This window comes from Convolutriloba macropyga, chromosome 14, assembly GCF_964194025.1.
Source record: "Convolutriloba macropyga chromosome 14, txConMacr16.3, whole genome shotgun sequence".
Lineage (NCBI taxonomy): Eukaryota > Metazoa > Xenacoelomorpha > Acoela > Convolutidae > Convolutriloba > Convolutriloba macropyga.
The window spans coordinates 5,335,718-5,355,387 of record NC_134481.1 but is presented as its reverse complement, the minus strand read 5'-3'; the positions used below and the strand labels follow the sequence as shown (position 1 = coordinate 5,355,387).

At 36.5% G+C, this 19,670-nt stretch overlaps 3 protein-coding genes across 7 annotated transcripts in view; all 3 read right to left on the bottom strand.

Moving 5' to 3' along the window:
- The window catches only part of LOC142353674 (katanin p80 WD40 repeat-containing subunit B1-like), a 40,455-nt gene extending 26,957 nt beyond the window's left edge, over nt 1–13,498 (bottom strand). For all 5 annotated transcript variants that reach the window (XM_075405978.1, XM_075405980.1, XM_075405979.1 and 2 more), the window contains exons 1-6: nt 13,331–13,498; nt 9,333–9,463; nt 8,822–8,939; nt 3,733–3,875; nt 3,157–3,356; nt 273–498 (exon numbers count right to left, since the gene is read on the bottom strand). In XM_075405978.1, the coding sequence (XP_075262093.1) occupies nt 273–498; nt 3,157–3,356; nt 3,733–3,875; nt 8,822–8,939; nt 9,333–9,463; nt 13,331–13,367 (855 nt within the window). In that variant the 5' untranslated portion in view covers nt 13,368–13,498. The remainder of the gene's footprint in view (nt 1–272; nt 499–3,156; nt 3,357–3,732; nt 3,876–8,821; nt 8,940–9,332; nt 9,464–13,330) is intronic.
- The window catches only part of LOC142353417 (mitotic checkpoint protein BUB3-like), a 405,546-nt gene that overhangs the window by 68,702 nt on the left and 317,174 nt on the right, over nt 1–19,670 (bottom strand). The gene's annotated exons all lie outside the window — the stretch shown is intronic.
- Nucleotides 14,847–19,610, bottom strand: LOC142353393 (katanin p80 WD40 repeat-containing subunit B1-like). The gene is made up of 3 exons (XM_075405624.1): nt 19,420–19,610; nt 15,417–15,547; nt 14,847–15,023 (listed from the first exon to the last, which is right to left on the bottom strand). The coding sequence occupies exons 1-3, from the start codon at nt 19,454–19,456 to the stop codon at nt 14,862–14,864; spliced, it is 330 nt and encodes a 109-aa protein (XP_075261739.1). The 5' UTR covers nt 19,457–19,610; the 3' UTR covers nt 14,847–14,861.

Genomic DNA, 19,670 nt, shown 5'->3' with positions numbered 1-19,670 from the left:
GGTGCGTTTTTGCACTGATTATGGCGTCCCTATACCAATAAGAGGAATAAGAAGCCATTAGTAAAAAAAATCTTTATAAAGGTGATTCAAAATATTAATAATCACATTCAACCGGAGGGACGAACCGCTCCCAACTCCAGCCCCCCATCTATATTATTATTCTTAATGGCTATGCATCAAAAGTGGTGAATTATGCCAAGTAATCCAATTCCAGGAGAGTTATTTCCAAATTTCAAAAAAAATAATTGTGTTATGTCCAAACGAAGACTAACAATTTGTTTGGATATTTGTCCGATTGCGCCCACATTGCCCCACCCTGTGACTAGAGAATCAATGTGTTGAGTGTTGGGTTCCCAAGTGTAGAGTTTGAGAGAGTTGTCAGTGGCTGAGAAGAGAAACTTCCCTTCCTGTTCAAAATGAATGCATTTGACTGGCTGTGACTCCGGCTGACTAGAGCCAATCATCTGGAATGTCTCCAAGTCCCAGAATTTAACAGTTCTGAAAACAAAAAAATATAAGAAGTAATTACAGAATAGATCCATCTCAGAGAGGAACGCATAGAGCTTCAACACTCGATTTATGAAATTGCATACTTATTAAAGCGGGGGAAAGCCTACTGAGAGAAGGAAAGCGTAGACTCCTCATAAAGGATAATTACCTTTTGGAAATCGCTGACCCCTCGAGGGGGGGAACTACATACTCAAATGGGTTTTTTGTTCAGTCAATTTTGACCGATCGATATATTCATCGTAGAGAGTTGTGCGTACCGGCGTAAGCCCGTCCAGCGTAGAATATGAAATTAGAAAAATTTTCTTGGATTTCATTTTCCAGAGCGAGTCATCCTGGTTTAAATTTTTGTGATTAGAACGATTTGCGTTATTTTATTCACATTTTCCAAAACTTTTGCTAAAAATTTTGTCAATTTTGTGATAATATGTCACAATTGTCAACAATAGTGTTGTGAATTTTATTTTTGAAGACAAAAAGTATTGTCGACTATTTTGATTTATATTTTTTGTCTAAAATTTTGGCAATAATTTCAAAATTCAGCGATTTTAAAAAAAAATTGCACGAAATTAGTCTACTTTGAATAAATTTGCCAAAAGTATACACTCAAAAACCAATAAAACAATCTATGTAAAATCCAAAGGGTATTTTTTAGCGGTTTTCCACATTAATTCATGGTTTTCTGGCTCTGATACCATCAGATTTCATTTTTTTAAAAAATTTTTAGCCTTTTGCCCATTTTGCACGTTTTGTCACATTATCACGTTATTGACAGTTCACATATCACATTATTGGCGTCCCAAAAAAGTCACAAATGAACATATTACAATCTTTAAAGATATAGATTATGGTTTTAATGCCTTCGACACCCCTTTCTCGAACAATTTTATACAGTTTGTTACTTTTGTCTCAAACTGCCGTTTTTACTTTGTCGTTTTCATCGTATGAAATTTCCTCGATAATAACAGGTCATTATTCCTGGATAACTCCTGGATAATGAGGAAAAGAGATTTAAAAAAAACACCTTTTAACTTCGTATTTTTGTTCCTCTTGTCTATTTTTTACATAGTATCGTTAATTACAGGTCAAATATGACACTACTGGCGCCGAGGTAAGGCAAAAGTGTACAAAACCTAATGTTTTTAAAGAATTCGTTATGACTTTACTGGATTCGACACGAGTTTTTCTGCAAAATAAGTTAATTTTTGATTTTTTATCTATATTTGACGTTATTTTTGTCAACGTAAGACCTATTCTGAAAAATTACATGTCTTAAGGGCTTCCTTTGCACGAATAAACTAACCTATTTAATTATTTCATTTTGTAGCTAATGGCTTTCATGACTTCGAAATAAATTGTTTTCGAAAAATACAAAAGTATTTCTTAATTGTCTAAAAGAGGTCATATTCCCCGTTAATGGCGTTTGAGGAAGGCGCAAACAAACTTATTTTAAGCGGAAAAGGATCACTTTACGGCTTCGACAGCGTTTTCTCGCAAGAATTAATTGAATTCGTTTCCTGTGCTGTTTGTGATGACAGGCCTTAATGCCCTCCTATGGCGGCATAGATGATCATAAACCTGAATGTTTTCAGCTGATATCTAATGGTTTTCGTGACATTAAAATTAATTGTTTTCGAAAAGCGAGTTTTGCGAACTTTGCTTTTTTGTCTAATTGTTACCGAACCTTATTATGGACTGGTCCAATATCTTTTCTATTGAAGTAAAGTTCTTTTGCTTAGTTTCAGTTTTATCTGGCGCTATTTTGAATTTGTTATTAAGTTTTTTTTTTTAAATGGACAATGTTTTGGATGTAAATAGTGTTTGTTGTTGTTGTTTGATTTTGTTGTTCGTCTTGACTCGCTTTCTTAATAATGGCAGATCTTATCAATCTAATTCCGAATTTTTTACTCAATTGAAATATTTGCTTTGGAGGCGATCTTTTTGTTCATACACTAATTTTTTTGAAAAATACTTGGGGGTTTTCTATCTGTTCCTCATTTGGTAGACAATTATGCCAAAAATGTGGATGATCGGGTTCGGAACATTATGTCCGAACGCACAATATCGAGCCTCCTTGTTTGTTAAAAAATTCATAACCTTCCCTACGTTGAAACTACCAGTTTATGAAATTAAAATCCTCCTCACTGGAAAAATAAAAGTTTTCAAGGCGAACGGTTTTCTCGTCCAAGGGAATTAAAAACTAGCCAAGTTCTCAAATCTCAAAACCATCTTGCAGAATGGAGAAACTCCCGTGCGAACCTCTTTGTGAAGGTGTGTCAGGCAAATTCCCCACCCATTGCCAAAATTCCAAAAAGATGAAGAAAAATTTATGCAATGCGAATATTTAGTGTCTCCGATTAACTTCCTTAAGTTATTTTTAGCTTTTAATAGGCCGATAAGGTCGCTTATTTTCATCGAGAATCGATTCCATATTCTGAACTGTTTCCTTTTCTCTCTATTCATGGACCTCCATAATTGAGAAGTTCACACTATTTTAGGTTATGAAAGTATTACTCTTCTTAAGTTATGAATAGTAATTTACAGTCCCAGCTCTTTCACGACCACTTTTTTGAGCAAAAACCTCCAATAGTTCACACATCGTAATGGAAACTTAAAATTTTCACAGTGGAAACACAATCGGAAACTTACTTGTCGACACTGCCGGTGGCGTAGAGGAAGTCATTTGGGTGGAAAACACCGCTCTTCACAGGACCAGAGTGTTCTTTGAAGTCTGCTATGAGAGAGCCTGTCTTGAGCTCTGTCAGTTTAGATGTGCCATCTTCACTTGTGGAAGCCAGCCACATACCATCGGGTGAGAAGGCCAAAGAGTTCACGCTGTTCTTGTGCCACTAAAAGAACATATTCTCTCAATTGTTTTTAAAATTCTTGAGGTGTTTGTTGCTTTCAAAAATAAACAAAAGTTATGTTCTTTATCTTTCTTCCTTCTATTGGTTTATTTTTTTTTGCTTTCAATTGACCGAATACCTTTTGAATTCCTTTTAATTTATTTTGTAAATCCCGGAAAAACTAAATTAAGATCTTTGACAAAACTAAACTCTTGGGGTTAACACATTGCGTTCAAGCACTAACCAACTTTATAATGATAAAGATTGACAGTAAGAAAAATAGATACAAGGAGTCTGTAACTTCTTTCGCAGAGAAAAAGACCATACGATTATCAGCTAACAATTATACAAAGTAGAGCAAGAGAAACCGCAAACTAACTTTGAAGTGATACAGCATCCCTTTTCTACGGAGGTCCCACAATTTTAGGGAGGAATCGGCTGCCCCTGTGGCCAACACATCTGCGTAAGGGTGGAAGGCAAATGCTCTCACAGCCGACTTGTGACAGGACATGGTCCGGATTACTGAAGCCAGCATCAATAGACGTTAAAATTTTAAAGAGCCAGTCAGATAAGTGAAATACGAGAATTAATTGAAATTGATTGTACTATATTCACAGTAGGAGTTAAAGTGATCAATTGTGAGTAGGTGGGACACACAAAAAAACCATTTATCAACATCGTATTCGCCAAAACTTCTCATTCAATTACTACCGGCAGTTAGCAGAAAAATAGAATGAGTAGAAACTTGAAATAAACCATGGTAAACACGATCACCAGAGCTGATCAACCCAAAAATAGACTTGACAAATTACAAAAGAGGAAAAAATTTACCGGAGCTAAAAGACTAAGCGATCTACTTCAAGAACAGCTTGAAGAACTAAAAAAACAAGCTAATTACGACATTCGTAAGTCCTAGACTGCAAAATTTTAAACATAACCGACTACCCTCGTAAGAATTATTCTCGAGCTACTAGTGGGAGCTCGAATCTATTGCAGCCTACTTCAGTCGCGGGAAGTAACTACGATTCAATGTGGGGGCTTCAAATGACATCATTAGAGGTTACTACATACCATTATAACTACTAAAAAACCTATAAAGTGAAAAAAAATTGAACCAAATTCGGCGCTCATTTTATTTGACACTCAGCAGTGAGCTGCCGTTACTTGAGTTCAGCTGCTAACACTTGTCAACGAGAGAGACACTAAGATCACGGAAAACGAAAAAGTAAAGAGCGTGGAAAGTTACTCGATAAGTCAAAACGTTCAAGCAAAATTTTGCATACAAAAAGAGCAATACGTTTTTAATATTTGCTTCAAAATTCGTTCGAGAGCAATCAAAAACAAAGTTCATTTAATGTTACTAAGGCTGCAAAGTGTTACAAAAAAAACAATAAGTTCTATTAGTTTCAACGCAGGCCCTGTAAACTGCTTCAAAAATGCTTAGAATTGTAGGTGTTTTGATTGGTTTCGGTGTATATGCTTACCTCTGCTTCTCAACGAGAAGATAAAAGACACTAGTATCATTACCAACAAGCATTAACCTGGTAAGCCTGGCTAATATAATAAAACTAAGTTTAAGTAACGCTCATCAAAAACTGAGCTCGTTTGGTTTTCACCGGCTTCTATTTTTAATTTCGATTTTACCCCATAAATTTGGCTTATTTTCAGTTGCACTGCTAAATAACTCTTTTAAAAGGCTGATAACGAAGAACGAGCGCAAAATGAAACAAGTCGAGACAAGTCGAAATAGCAGAAAAAGCGGCAAAAGTGTTTAGGCGCAACTAATATATATTTAATGAGGTAACAATCTCAGCTAGACACCATAAATGACTTAAGAAGCCCTAGCCAACTACTCGCTTAAACCGAAAACAAATTGCTCTATTAAAGTTGACAAACCCAACTGACTGCCGGAAAATGGCCGCAATTGAGTCGCGTTATTCCATTGACATTAAAAACATACCCGGCAGATTGCCGGAAAATAGCCGCCGTTAATTCCAATAAGCATGATTGGGATTGAAAGAATAGAAGATATTGAAAAAAAAAAGATTTTTGTACAAAAACATTTTTTAAGTCCGATTTATTTTGATGGCATTTCGTAGTTGAACATAACGTACTTCTGTTTCTAAGAGAGAGGCTACAGGGGCTACTATCAATACCAATAAGCATTAGAGATGGTAACTAAAGCTTATAGGAACGACGTTCAAATAGCGGGCATCTAAAATTGGGCTTTATGGGTTTATCCCGTTTCTACTTCTGACTTCAATTTTTTATACTGACTCTGTTCATTTTGAATTGCTTTGCTTAGCAACTGATGTTCAAATTCACTTTTAGCAGAATGAGAGAAGAGAGAAACTAGCCTAGAGAAGTCAAAAAGATTTCACGCAAAATGTCGAAAAAGCGGCAAAATGGTAAAGCGAAAAAAAGTTTGACGAAGTAAAAAAAAAAATACGAGCGCAATAATAGCCGGCTGAGAAGATGAGGCGGCTATTAACAAGGAAAAGAAAATGTAATAAAACTATGTATGTATGTATATGTTGTAATATACTTCAATTAATAGGGAAAGGTTTGGCAATTATCAATTCTAAGGGGCCAATAAACCTTTTGATGACTTGCGCCTGGGTTAAAGAGCGGCCCAAAAAATTTTTTGCGGAAATCAGCTTCAAAACTTTAGTAATAGTTAATTTCCCTTGTAGTTAGTGCCTCTATTTGTCCGTTATATGTCCAACCAAGTTTCTGCTAGAATTCAACTATCCAATCTGCGGATTTCGCAAAAAAATTGATTTAGAAGATTTAAGTATTAAAAAGAAAACATACCCGGCAGATTGCCGGAAAATAGCCGCCGTTGATTCCAATAAGCATGATTGGCATTGAAATAACAGAAGATATTGAAAAAAAATGTTTTTGTACAAAAATCTTTCTTTTTCAATATCTTCTGTTAATGTCAAAATCTTTCTAAGTCCGATTTATTTTGAAGGCATTTCGTAGTTGAACATACTCCTGTTTCTTAGAGAGAGGCTACAGGGGCTCCTATCAATAACAATAAGCATTAGAGATGGTAAATAAGACTTATAGGAACGACGTTCAAATAGCGGGCATCTAAAATTGAGCTTTATGGGTTTATCCCGTTTCTACTTCTGACTTCAATTTTTTATACTGACCCTGTTCATTTTGAATTGCTTTGCTGCGCAACTGATGTTCAAATTCACTTTTAGCAGAATGAGAGAAGAGAGAAACTAGCCTAGAGAAGTCAAAAAGATTTCACGCAAAATGTTGAAAAGGCGGCAAAATGAGGTAAAGCGAAACATTTTTTTATTCGACGAAGTAAAAAAAAAAATAGGAGCGCTATAATAGCCGGCTGAATAGATGAGGGCGGCTATTAACAAGCAACAAATTTTTTTTTTGGCTTTTTTGTTCATTGTGTTAGTTTTGTCACTAACAACTCTTTGAATTGGTAGGTAGATCCCAAAATTGTAATGTTATTTCTGAAGACATTGAGGGAGAAATTTTAGCAAATCTTTTCTTTTTTGAGCTAACTTCAAGCTTTCTGCTATCAGTTGTTTTTGCCCGCGTCTGATGGCTTTTTGCCTTTTACATCTCAAACAAGTCTTTCTTAAATACATTTTCTGCACTTGCTCTCTCAGCGGAATCACCAAATTAAGTAAATAAACAAAAATTTTGCTTGCAAAGTAATATCAACAAACAGGTGAGCAAAATAATAGCTACCTGAGATGCTTAGCTAATTCATAATCTTCTACAAAAATGGAGAAAATTGAAACGTGATTAATGGCAGACCAGAAAATAGCTTGTAGCAGTCAGACGTGAAGTGTCAAAAAGCAATGACCAAGTATACTGATAAACCAAGCAAAAACTCTAACGTCTACGAAATGCTGTGATGTCTTAGCTAAACTTAGTCTAAGCTAGACTTCAGTATTGTATCAATAAGTTGCCCATTAAAACCCTCCAATAGAGTGCAAAACCCAAATTTACTTGAAATTAATTGAACATTGTAGTGACATTGTAGTCAATTTTAGAGTGAGAAAGTAATTTTAAGATTGAGGTAAGTCCAATCAAATCAAAAAATAGTCACGCGAAGGAAAAGATTCACTTCAACAAGAGAGAAAAACGATTCACTTCAACAAGAGAGAAAAACGAAGAGAAAAACAGTGCTCCGAAAACGCAGGTAACTTGAACTGAGCGTGATTTGTTGAAAATCCACGACAAGTCGAACAAAAGCTGAACTGCTCGAATAAACATCTAATTAAATTTTTTTTTCAAGTTCCCACTCAAACAATTTTACGCACAATACAGTTAGTTTCAATTCAGTTTATAAGAATTACCACGTGTTAAACAACCAACAAGAAATCACAAGCCAAGACAAGAAAACCAAGAAAAACGATTAACCAGCTAAAACGTTAATCATGGTTTTAGAATTGATCGTTTGATAACATCTATGTTTCTTCCACAACTTAAATTTGTCTCAACTCAGTTTTGTTCAACAGTAAACGGAAATCGTGTCTACGCGCTACATTGACTTTTGCATCCTAATTTATAAAAACTAAACTCACTTAAAAAATGGACATAACTCCTCTTCCAGTCGTTCAAAATAAGGAAGCACAGGGCAGACTGACGGAAAAAACCACCAGTGATTCCCAGGACCCCCATTCGAATTGAACAAACCGGCCAAAAATCTTTGCGCTATTTTGATTAGATTTCGTAGCGAGGCTCCTGTTTCTCAATGAGAGGACACAGGGGCTAGTATCAATACCCATAAACATTAAACCTGGTAAATAAGACCAATTAGATTGTTCAAACAGGGGAAATCTAGAAATAGGCTTCATGGGTTTCACCCCGTTCTGTTTTTGATGTCAGTTTTCATTAATTTTAGAATGCTCTACTGAGCAGCTGCGATTTAAAGCATTTTAAGCAGAATTAGAGAAGATCAAAATTAGCCGGAGAAAGTCAAAAGTTTTCAGGCAATCGAGCGCTAAAATAACCGGCCGAGAAGCTGATGGTGGCTATAAACAATGGAACCCAAATAGAACAGCTGTTATCCTCTCTTATGAAAAGAACAGAAAAAAATACAAGCAAAAGAAACAACAATTTTGGCGAAATCACGAAACTAAAAACCTCAAATTTGCGCCATTTTGGACGTCTCAAACTGCTCTATCTATTTGAAAACTTAACACTAAATTGAACAAAATTGAAAAGAAATAGAAAAAGCTGGACTTTTGAAAATTGGGGCACGCACAAATTCATGGTCCCGTTAATATGCACAAAAAATTGCTAAATTTTGCTTTCAAAAGACACGTACTGAAGAGTTGAAAGTATAGTTGCAACACATTTGAGCTTAGTAATTCTTTCAGCCAGACCGATTAAAAGACATTACAAACCATTAATAAAAACTTGACCACTCCAACAATAGCATTAATTTTTGGAAAAAAAACTGGAATAGGATGCATTAGCCCTACTTTTGGCAGCTTGGAGATCCCACATCTTCATGATTCCAGCCTGAGATCCAGCCAAGAGTAACTCGTCACTGGTGTTGAAGTTGACGGAGGTGATCGGGGATGTCTGCCCTGTTAGATTCTGAAGAAAATCAACAGCGTGATTTTTTTTTTCAAAATTTCTAGCATGATTCTGTTTAGAAAATTGGGTCCACGTTTTTTCGTTTTTTTTTTAAAAAAAAATTAATGTGTCTCCAGTCAAAGCAGAATGATCTCGTTTTGTGGAGCTAAGCTGCTTCTGGTAAATATTAATCTTCTTCTCTCTCTTTTATTCACTTAATTTGATGATAAAATATGAACTTACAGTTATATCCATTCATTCTTTGGGAATAATGCTTTAAAAAGCTACGGTCAATCTTCATAATGCCTATAATCCATCACTGACATAATGTAATCAAACAGATGATGAGTAAAAATTTGTACTTCCATCAAAATCTGAACTTCGTAATAAATTAAATTGAAAAAGAAATCGTACCATAATTCTGTGTGGTTTGTTGACAGACCAAATATTGACGGAGTTGTCGACACTACCAGTGGCCATGATCTTGGCCGTCTTCTGTCCTAGACAGAGACACGACACATCCTCTTTATGCGCCGTGAAATCCTCTGAAATACAAAAACAGATCTACTTATTTTCACCCCAACTTGTTTACCACCTCCATTGTAACTTCTTTTCTCTTAATCCACAAATAACTCAACCAGCAATCTGTGCACCACAAAAATTCATTCCCCAAACGATACTTATCCCAAATTTTGTATTATAAATGTACCAATTATTTGGGAAATGAAATTGGCGTGAAGTTCTAGAGTGGTGAAATAATAATGTTTAAATGATAATAGTTGAAACTAGCACGATTGAAAAGGCGGGATGGGATATAAACAAAAACATAGCCCAATGATTGCCAGCAAAAACAATCTCCATCTAGACGTGCAGCGGAAAAAATTTCTTTGAAAAAAGAAATTGAAGAACCGAAAGGTGTTTTAAAAGCATGTTCACTTCACTTTGCGTTGAGTGTTACTTGCTCAGGCTTTAAAAACTCCACGAATCAAAGTGAGCAAAAATTTGAAAAAATACAGAAAATCATTTGCAATCAAAACAATCACGCAAATGAAAACGGAAAAATTGACGTACTCGAAAAAATAACATCACAACATAACCGACTAAAGTCGGAGGAATTGCTCTCGAACGACTAGTGAGAGCTCTAATCAGATGCAACCTGCTTCAGTCGGGGGAGAGGTTAGCCTAAATGGGACCTAACATCTCACTAGGGGTATTCAAACAACCTCATTAGAGGTTAATATATACCACTGTTAAGATTTAAAGTGAAAAAAATGACACCAATTTCGGCGCACTTATCATTTGACTCTTATTAAATTGCCGCCAAGTGCGTTCCGCTGGTTGAAATTGCGATTGAGAGAAAATCTTTGATCACGCAAAACGCAAAAAGTCAAGGGCGTAAAAGTCACTCGAAAAAGTCAAAAAACGGTCCAGCAAAAATTTGCATAAAAAACAGCCAGTAGAATACCGAAAACGACTCGAAGAGCCGTGCAATAAAAACTCTTATCTATCCCTACATATTTCAGAAATATGGAAAACGAAAAAAGCAATATACAGAGAAAACTCCATTTTTACTGAAATGTGGGTAGTTAAGTAGGAAGGTGGGGGGAGGGTAGCTGGCGTGTGTGTGTGTGTGTGTGTGTGTGTGTGTGTGTGTGTGTGTGCGTGTGCGTGCGGGGGGTATGCAGGTGGGGTGGGGGTGAGGTGTCTGTGGGGAGCGGTAGGTGTGGGCGATAGTTGGGGGGCAGGGGTAGGTAAGAGTAAGAGGGCCTTATATGGGATGGAAAATTCGAAAAGAGATTTTCACCTTGAATATTACCATCAGTTCTTAATTACTATAGATTATAAACTAAGCTACTTTTGAAATCCATTGTTCGAAAACAGAAGTCAACGTTCTAAAACAGAATTTAATGTTCGGAAGCAAAAGTCAAATTTCCAAGTCATGACTTCAGCTAGGTAAGAAAACATAGCCGGTAGAATAACGGAAACGACTCGAAGCGTCGTGCATGAAACTCTTTAACCTAACTCCACCAAAATCAAACTATAAAACGTGGGAGAGATACGTAGTGGAGGTAGGTTGGGAGATAGGTTGTGGGGGGGGGGGGGTTAGTTGGCGGTAAAATGGAATCAAAATTTCTCAAATTGATCTCTTCACTTCGACTATTATCATTAGTTCCCAATTGCTATACATTAAAAACAACTATTGTTAAAGTCCAATGTCCAAACACAGAAGTAAGCAATCAAAAACGGAGGCAAATGCTCCAATAAAAAAGTCAAAATTGAAATCATGAACAAACTTGCGGCAGCTAAGAAAATCTGGAGAATCTCAGAACTCCTCTTCGAGTCGTAAAAAACTGTAGAATATCAATAATATTTTTCGAGTCGTAAAAAGACATGCACGTTTACAATAAATGCTTTTATCCGAGAGTAACTAAATATCATGAACGAATGAAAAAATTGCACAAAATGTTCAGAGTTTAGAAATTAAAAGCTTGAGTAAAAAATAACGAAAAGATGACGAGAAAATTTGATCTAAATGTTAATCTCGAAAACACTTAAAACGTAACGTTCAATACAACGATCAAACAAGAATTCATCTCAAATTTTTGTGCAAATTCACGCGCTAAAAACAGAACATCTGTAATATAATCATCAACAAAAAGACATCTGTACCGTCCAGTTCCTCAATAAAACGAAAAATCCATTTAAAAACTCGTTAAATGTTATACTACTGCCTAGTCCCATTTTGGCCGACAAGTATTCAATTTATAGACTGCTCCGAAATACAACGAACGTCACTAAAAAGTTATATGATTGTCAAAAACAACTCATATATATGTCTCTCTTGCTCTCACTGTCCCAAAAACTATTAAAATATTGCTCTCCCTCTTTTACTTTCTGCCCTTGTGTTTAGGAGATCACCCTCAAGAGACAGTTCAGAAGAACGCCTTTGGTAACTCAGCATTTAATTGGATCACATTCAATAAACCAACATGTAGAAAGGATTTGAAGAGACGAATGAATAAGCACGCTCTAACGAAACGCACAAATTTCAACTCGTGTTCAGAAAATTTTGGCAAAAAGAAACAGATATCATTCTGTGCGTGGCAGTTAAGTCGCTTGATCGAACTCAACGTGTTTAAAATAACTGAAATCGATCAAAAAGACGGGAAATAGGCGACCGATGAAAAGAATGCACACTAAAGTATGCACAAAGTTTCATCGCTGTTTTCCCTAAATATAATAAGAATTATCAAAAGCTTCGGTCAATGTCCTTTACGAAAGACGCCTGTCAAAATGTTGCTCTTAAATTGCTTGCCAAACACGTGGGGGTGGCAGTTGCGGAAATTTTAAAGCCACCATTTTAATTTTTTTGACAAAAATCGGAAATACGCGGTAAAGGGTTGCATTTTATCTTAATCTTTGTTCTTTAAAGGTTTGAATTAGAAAGTAAAAATTACAATTTTAGGTCGCCTTTTAATTCTGACTTGTAATCAGATGGCTCTTTTCTCCAAAATGGATACCAGAAATAATTTTTAAAGTTTTTCTCTTGCAAGTGAGGTAAAAAAAATTTAGTCCATCCTATATTGCCGGAAAGGAAGTACGATTTCACGCCCTCAGATAATTAACAAACCGGAAATTGTCATCAATTCAAAGACTTAAAAACAGCTTTTGATAACTCATTTTAAAAAATGACCCCCAAAAAGCTACTACAACTGGAAGTAAAATAAACCTTGCAAGGTTACCCGAAACGCCTGTCTAATTTTTCGGGGATTAATCGAAAAAGAAAAAAAGTGAACATAAACTGAAAACGACACACAAATTGCTTTCGAACGACTAACGCTGCAAAAAAAATTAGAAGGGCGCCTAACCTAGAGAAACTTTTATGGTGCAAAAAACTTCTGACTCGGGAGGGGTTCGCACCCGCGACCTCTAGAACGAGAATCGGGGACATTAAAATCTACAATACACAAGCTCTGTACTGTCATCGCTCACAATCTGGTCTTATTTTAGCAACAGACAATTTTCAAAACCGTATTTCAACAGACCGTATTCACTACATTACGTAAATCAATACGTGAAAGAAATTAAAATACATTCAGTTGAAACAAGTGAGCGAAGTACGCCAGAAGTCAAGCGTGAAAATCGTGACTTATGTAAAACGAAAAACGTTACCAAAAGGTGAAGCGAGTTAAAAAAGGAGAGCGCCTCAATAATAGCCGTTGAGAGTCCGATGGCGGCTATTAATCACTGACAAAATAGAAAATGTAAGCGTGAAAAAGTAACTTCAGAAGTGAAATAGAAAGATTGTTCTCGAAGATAACTGTCAAGCAAAAGTGTTGCTTAAAAAAGGCACACGTGTAGAAAAATCTCTTCAAACTTTGTTCGAGACCAATTAAAAATGATCAACTCACGTAGCTTCCAGGACACTGTTCCACCACCTCCCGACATTTCAATTCTCCAGTTGAGCAAACAATCTAATTGCAGCAGAAGTGTTCCCAAAATTTAGGGAAATTGTTTTATTGGAAGCACAATGATCATGATATGTATTCAGCTTGTTACATTACAATCTAGAAACAATTCACTATAGATATTACAATCAATTTCTGATATAAAATTTTTCATTTTCTCAAAATTAGATTTTATACCCGTACCTTACCTCCAGAGTAGATCAGAGCTGGAGCAGAGTAAATTCAGGGAAACTCTCAGAGCTGGATCAGAGTCTGATCAGGTCACTTTTTACGCTTGACAGAGTAGCTCCAGAGTAGAAGTATGCGGTTTTAATTGACAGAAGAACTCCCAGAGTAGCATTATTCTGGGCTATCCTTGACAGAGCTGGGCTCATAGCAGGCCTACTCTGGGACAACTCTTGACAGAGCTGGCCTACTCTGGGACAAGTCTTGACAGAGCTAGCTCAGAGCAGGCCTACTCTGGGATAACTCTTGACAGAGCTGGCCCAGAGTAGGCCTACTCTGGGACAAGTCTTGACAGAGCTAGCTCAGAGCGGGCCTACTCTGGGATAAATCTTGACAGAGCTGGCCCAGAGCAGGCCTACTCTGGGACAACTCTTGACAGATCTGGCTCAGAGCAGGCCTCCACTGGGACAATTCTTGACAGAGCTAGCTCAGAGCGGGCCTACTCTGGGACAACTCTTGACAGAGATGGATCAGAGCAGGCCTACTCTGGGACAACTCTTGACAGAGATGGCTCAGAGCAGGCCTACTCTGGGACAATTCTTGACAGAGCCAGCTCAGAGCGGGCCTACTCTGGGACAACTCTTGACAGAGATGGATCAGAGCAGGCCTATTCTGGGACAACTCTTGACAGAGCTGCCTCAGAGCAGGCCTACTCTGGGACAACTCTTGACAAAGCGTACTTAAAGGAGGCCTACAATAAGAACTAGAACTTCATTGTGATATAGTTTTTATATTTAAAGCATTTTAAGCAGAATTAGAGAAGATCAAAATTAGCCGGAGAAAGTCAAAAGTTTTCAGGCAATCGAGCGCTAAAATAACCGGCCGAGAAGCTGATGGTGGCTATAAACAATGGAACCCAAATAGAACAGCTGTTATCCTCTCTTATGAAAAGAACAGAAAAAAATACAAGCAAAAGAAACAACAATTTTGGCGAAATCACGAAACTAAAAACCTCAAATTTGCGCCATTTTGGACGTCTCAAACTGCTCTATCTATTTGAAAACTTAACACTAAATTGAACAAAATTGAAAAGAAATAGAAAAAGCTGGACTTTTGAAAATTGGGGCACGCACAAATTCATGGTCCCGTTAATATGCACAAAAAATTGCTAAATTTTGCTTTCAAAAGACACGTACTGAAGAGTTGAAAGTATAGTTGCAACACATTTGAGCTTAGTAATTCTTTCAGCCAGACCGATTAAAAGACATTACAAACCATTAATAAAAACTTGACCACTCCAACAATAGCATTAATTTTTGGAAAAAAAACTGGAATAGGATGCATTAGCCCTACTTTTGGCAGCTTGGAGATCCCACATCTTCATGATTCCAGCCTGAGATCCAGCCAAGAGTAACTCGTCACTGGTGTTGAAGTTGACGGAGGTGATCGGGGATGTCTGCCCTGTTAGATTCTGAAGAAAATCAACAGCGTGATTTTTTTTTTCAAAATTTCTAGCATGATTCTGTTTAGAAAATTGGGTCCACGTTTTTTCGTTTTTTTTTTTAAAAAAAAAATTAATGTGTCTCCAGTCAAAGCAGAATGATCTCGTTTTGTGGAGCTAAGCTGCTTCTGGTAAATATTAATCTTCTTCTCTCTCTTATTCACTTAATTTGATGATAAAATATGAACTTACAGTTATATCCATTCATTCTTTGGGAATAATGCTTTAAAAAGCTACGGTCAATTTTCATAATGCCTATAATCTATCACTGACATAATGTAATCAAACAGATGATGAGTAAAAATTTGTACTTCCATCAAAATCTGAACTTCGTAATAAATTAAATTGAAAAAGAAATCGTACCATAATTCTGTGTGGTTTGTTGACAGACCAAATATTGACGGAGTTGTCGACACTACCAGTGGCCATGATCTTGGCCGTCTTCTGTCCTAGACAGAGACACGACACATCCTCTTTATGCGCCGTGAAATCCTCTGAAATACAAAAACAGATCTACTTATTTTCACCCCAACTTGTTTACCACCTCCATTGTAACTTCTTTTCTCTTAATCCACAAATAACTCAACCAGCAATCTGTGCACCACAAAAATTCATTCCCCAAACGATACTTATCCCAAATTTTGTATTATAAATGTACCAATTATTTGGGAAATGAAATTGGCGTGAAGTTCTAGAGTGGTGAAATAATAATGTTTAAATGATAATAGTTGAAACTAGCACGATTGAAAAGGCGGGATGGGATATAAACAAAAACATAGCCCAATGATTGCCAGCAAAAACAATCTCCATCTAGACGTGCAGCGGAAAAAATTTCTTTGAAAAAAGAAATTGAAGAACCGAAAGGTGTTTTAAAAGCATGTTCACTTCACTTTGCGTTGAGTGTTACTTGCTCAGGCTTTAAAAACTCCACGAATCAAAGTGAGCAAAAATTTGAAAAAATACAGAAAATCATTTGCAATCAAAACAATCACGCAAATGAAAACGGAAAAATTGACGTACTCGAAAAAATAACATCACAACATAACCGACTAAAGTCGGAGGAATTGCTCTCGAACGACTAGTGAGAGCTCTAATCAGATGCAACCTGCTTCAGTCGGGGGAGAGGTTAGCCTAAATGGGACCTAACATCTCACTAGGGGTATTCAAACAACCTCATTAGAGGTTAATATATACCACTGTTAAGATTTAAAGTGAAAAAAATGACACCAATTTCGGCGCACTTATCATTTGACTCTTATTAAATTGCCGCCAAGTGCGTTCCGCTGGTTGAAATTGCGATTGAGAGAAAATCTTTGATCACGCAAAACGCAAAAAGTCAAGGGCGTAAAAGTCACTCGAAAAAGTCAAAAAACGGTCCAGCAAAAATTTGCATAAAAAACAGCCAGTAGAATACCGAAAACGACTCGAAGAGCCGTGCAATAAAAACTCTTATCTATCCCTACATATTTCAGAAATATGGAAAACGAAAAAAGCAATATACAGAGAAAACTCCATTTTTACTGAAATGTGGGTAGTTAAGTAGGAAGGTGGGGGGAGGGTAGCTGGCGTGTGTGTGTGTGTGTGTGTGTGTGTGTGTGTGTGTGTGTGTGTGTGTGCGTGTGCGTGCGGGGGGTATGCAGGTGGGGTGGGGGTGAGGTGTCTGTGGGGAGCGGTAGGTGTGGGCGATAGTTGGGGGGCAGGGGTAGGTAAGAGTAAGAGGGCCTTATATGGGATGGAAAATTCGAAAAGAGATTTTCACCTTGAATATTACCATCAGTTCTTAATTACTATAGATTATAAACTAAGCTACTTTTGAAATCCATTGTTCGAAAACAGAAGTCAACGTTCTAAAACAGAATTTAATGTTCGGAAGCAAAAGTCAAATTTCCAAGTCATGACTTCAGCTAGGTAAGAAAACATAGCCGGTAGAATAACGGAAACGACTCGAAGCGTCGTGCATGAAACTCTTTAACCTAACTCCACCAAAATCAAACTATAAAACGTGGGAGAGATACGTAGTGGAGGTAGGTTGGGAGATAGGTTGTGGGGGGGGGGGGTTAGTTGGCGGTAAAATGGAATCAAAATTTCTCAAATTGATCTCTTCACTTCGACTATTATCATTAGTTCCCAATTGCTATACATTAAAAACAACTATTGTTAAAGTCCAATGTCCAAACACAGAAGTAAGCAATCAAAAACGGAGGCAAATGCTCCAATAAAAAAGTCAAAATTGAAATCATGAACAAACTTGCGGCAGCTAAGAAAATCTGGAGAATCTCAGAACTCCTCTTCGAGTCGTAAAAAACTGTAGAATATCAATAATATTTTTCGAGTCGTAAAAAGACATGCACGTTTACAATAAATGCTTTTATCCGAGAGTAACTAAATATCATGAACGAATGAAAAAATTGCACAAAATGTTCAGAGTTTAGAAATTAAAAGCTTGAGTAAAAAATAACGAAAAGATGACGAGAAAATTTGATCTAAATGTTAATCTCGAAAACACTTAAAACGTAACGTTCAATACAACGATCAAACAAGAATTCATCTCAAATTTTTGTGCAAATTCACGCGCTAAAAACAGAACATCTGTAATATAATCATCAACAAAAAGACATCTGTACCGTCCAGTTCCTCAATAAAACGAAAAATCCATTTAAAAACTCGTTAAATGTTATACTACTGCCTAGTCCCATTTTGGCCGACAAGTATTCAATTTATAGACTGCTCCGAAATACAACGAACGTCACTAAAAAGTTATATGATTGTCAAAAACAACTCATATATATGTCTCTCTTGCTCTCACTGTCCCAAAAACTATTAAAATATTGCTCTCCCTCTTTTACTTTCTGCCCTTGTGTTTAGGAGATCACCCTCAAGAGACAGTTCAGAAGAACGCCTTTGGTAACTCAGCATTTAATTGGATCACATTCAATAAACCAACATGTAGAAAGGATTTGAAGAGACGAATGAATAAGCACGCTCTAACGAAACGCACAAATTTCAACTCGTGTTCAGAAAATTTTGGCAAAAAGAAACAGATATCATTCTGTGCGTGGCAGTTAAGTCGCTTGATCGAACTCAACGTGTTTAAAATAACTGAAATCGATCAAAAAGACGGGAAAAAGGCGACCGATGAAAAGAATGCACACTAAAGTATGCACAAAGTTTCATCGCTGTTTTCCCTAAATATAATAAGAATTATCAAAAGCTTCGGTCAATGTCCTTTACGAAAGACGCCTGTCAAAATGTTGCTCTTAAATTGCTTGCCAAACACGTGGGGGTGGCAGTTGCGGAAATTTTAAAGCCACCATTTTAATTTTTTTGACAAAAATCGGAAATACGCGGTAAAGGGTTGCATTTTATCTTAATCTTTGTTCTTTAAAGGTTTGAATTAGAAAGTAAAAATTACAATTTTAGGTCGCCTTTTAATTCTGACTTGTAATCAGATGGCTCTTTTCTCCAAAATGGATACCAGAAATAATTTTTAAAGTTTTTCTCTTGCAAGTGAGGTAAAAAAAATTTAGTCCATCCTATATTGCCGGAAAGGAAGTACGATTTCACGCCCTCAGATAATTAACAAACCGGAAATTGTCATCAATTCAAAGACTTAAAAACAGCTTTTGATAACTCATTTTAAAAAATGACCCCCAAAAAGCTACTACAACTGGAAGTAAAATAAACCTTGCAAGGTTACCCGAAACGCCTGTCTAATTTTTCGGGGATTAATCGAAAAAGAAAAAAAGTGAACATAAACTGAAAACGACACACAAATTGCTTTCGAACGACTAACGCTGCAAAAAAAATTAGAAGGGCGCCTAACCTAGAGAAACTTTTATGGTGCAAAAAACTTCTGACTCGGGAGGGGTTCGCACCCGCGACCTCTAGAACGAGAATCGGGGACATTAAAATCTACAATACACAAGCTCTGTACTGTCATCGCTCACAATCTGGTCTTATTTTAGCAACAGACAATTTTCAAAACCGTATTTCAACAGACCGTATTCACTACATTACGTAAATCAATACGTGAAAGAAATTAAAATACATTCAGTTGAAACAAGTGAGCGAAGTACGCCAGAAGTCAAGCGTGAAAATCGTGACTTATGTAAAACGAAAAACGTTACCAAAAGGTGAAGCGAGTTAAAAAAGGAGAGCGCCTCAATAATAGCCGTTGAGAGTCCGATGGCGGCTATTAATCACTGACAAAATAGAAAATGTAAGCGTGAAAAAGTAACTTCAGAAGTGAAATAGAAAGATTGTTCTCGAAGATAACTGTCAAGCAAAAGTGTTGCTTAAAAAAGGCACACGTGTAGAAAAATCTCTTCAAACTTTGTTCGAGACCAATTAAAAATGATCAACTCACGTAGCTTCCAGGACACTGTTCCACCACCTCCCGACATTTCAATTCTCCAGTTGAGCAAACAATCTAATTGCAGCAGAAGTGTTCCCAAAATTTAGGGAAATTGTTTTATTGGAAGCACAATGATCATGATATGTATTCAGCTTGTTACATTACAATCTAGAAACAATTCACTATCGATATTACAATCAATTTCTGATATAAAATTTTTCATTTTCTCAAAATTAGATTTTATAGCAAATCAAATCTATAAC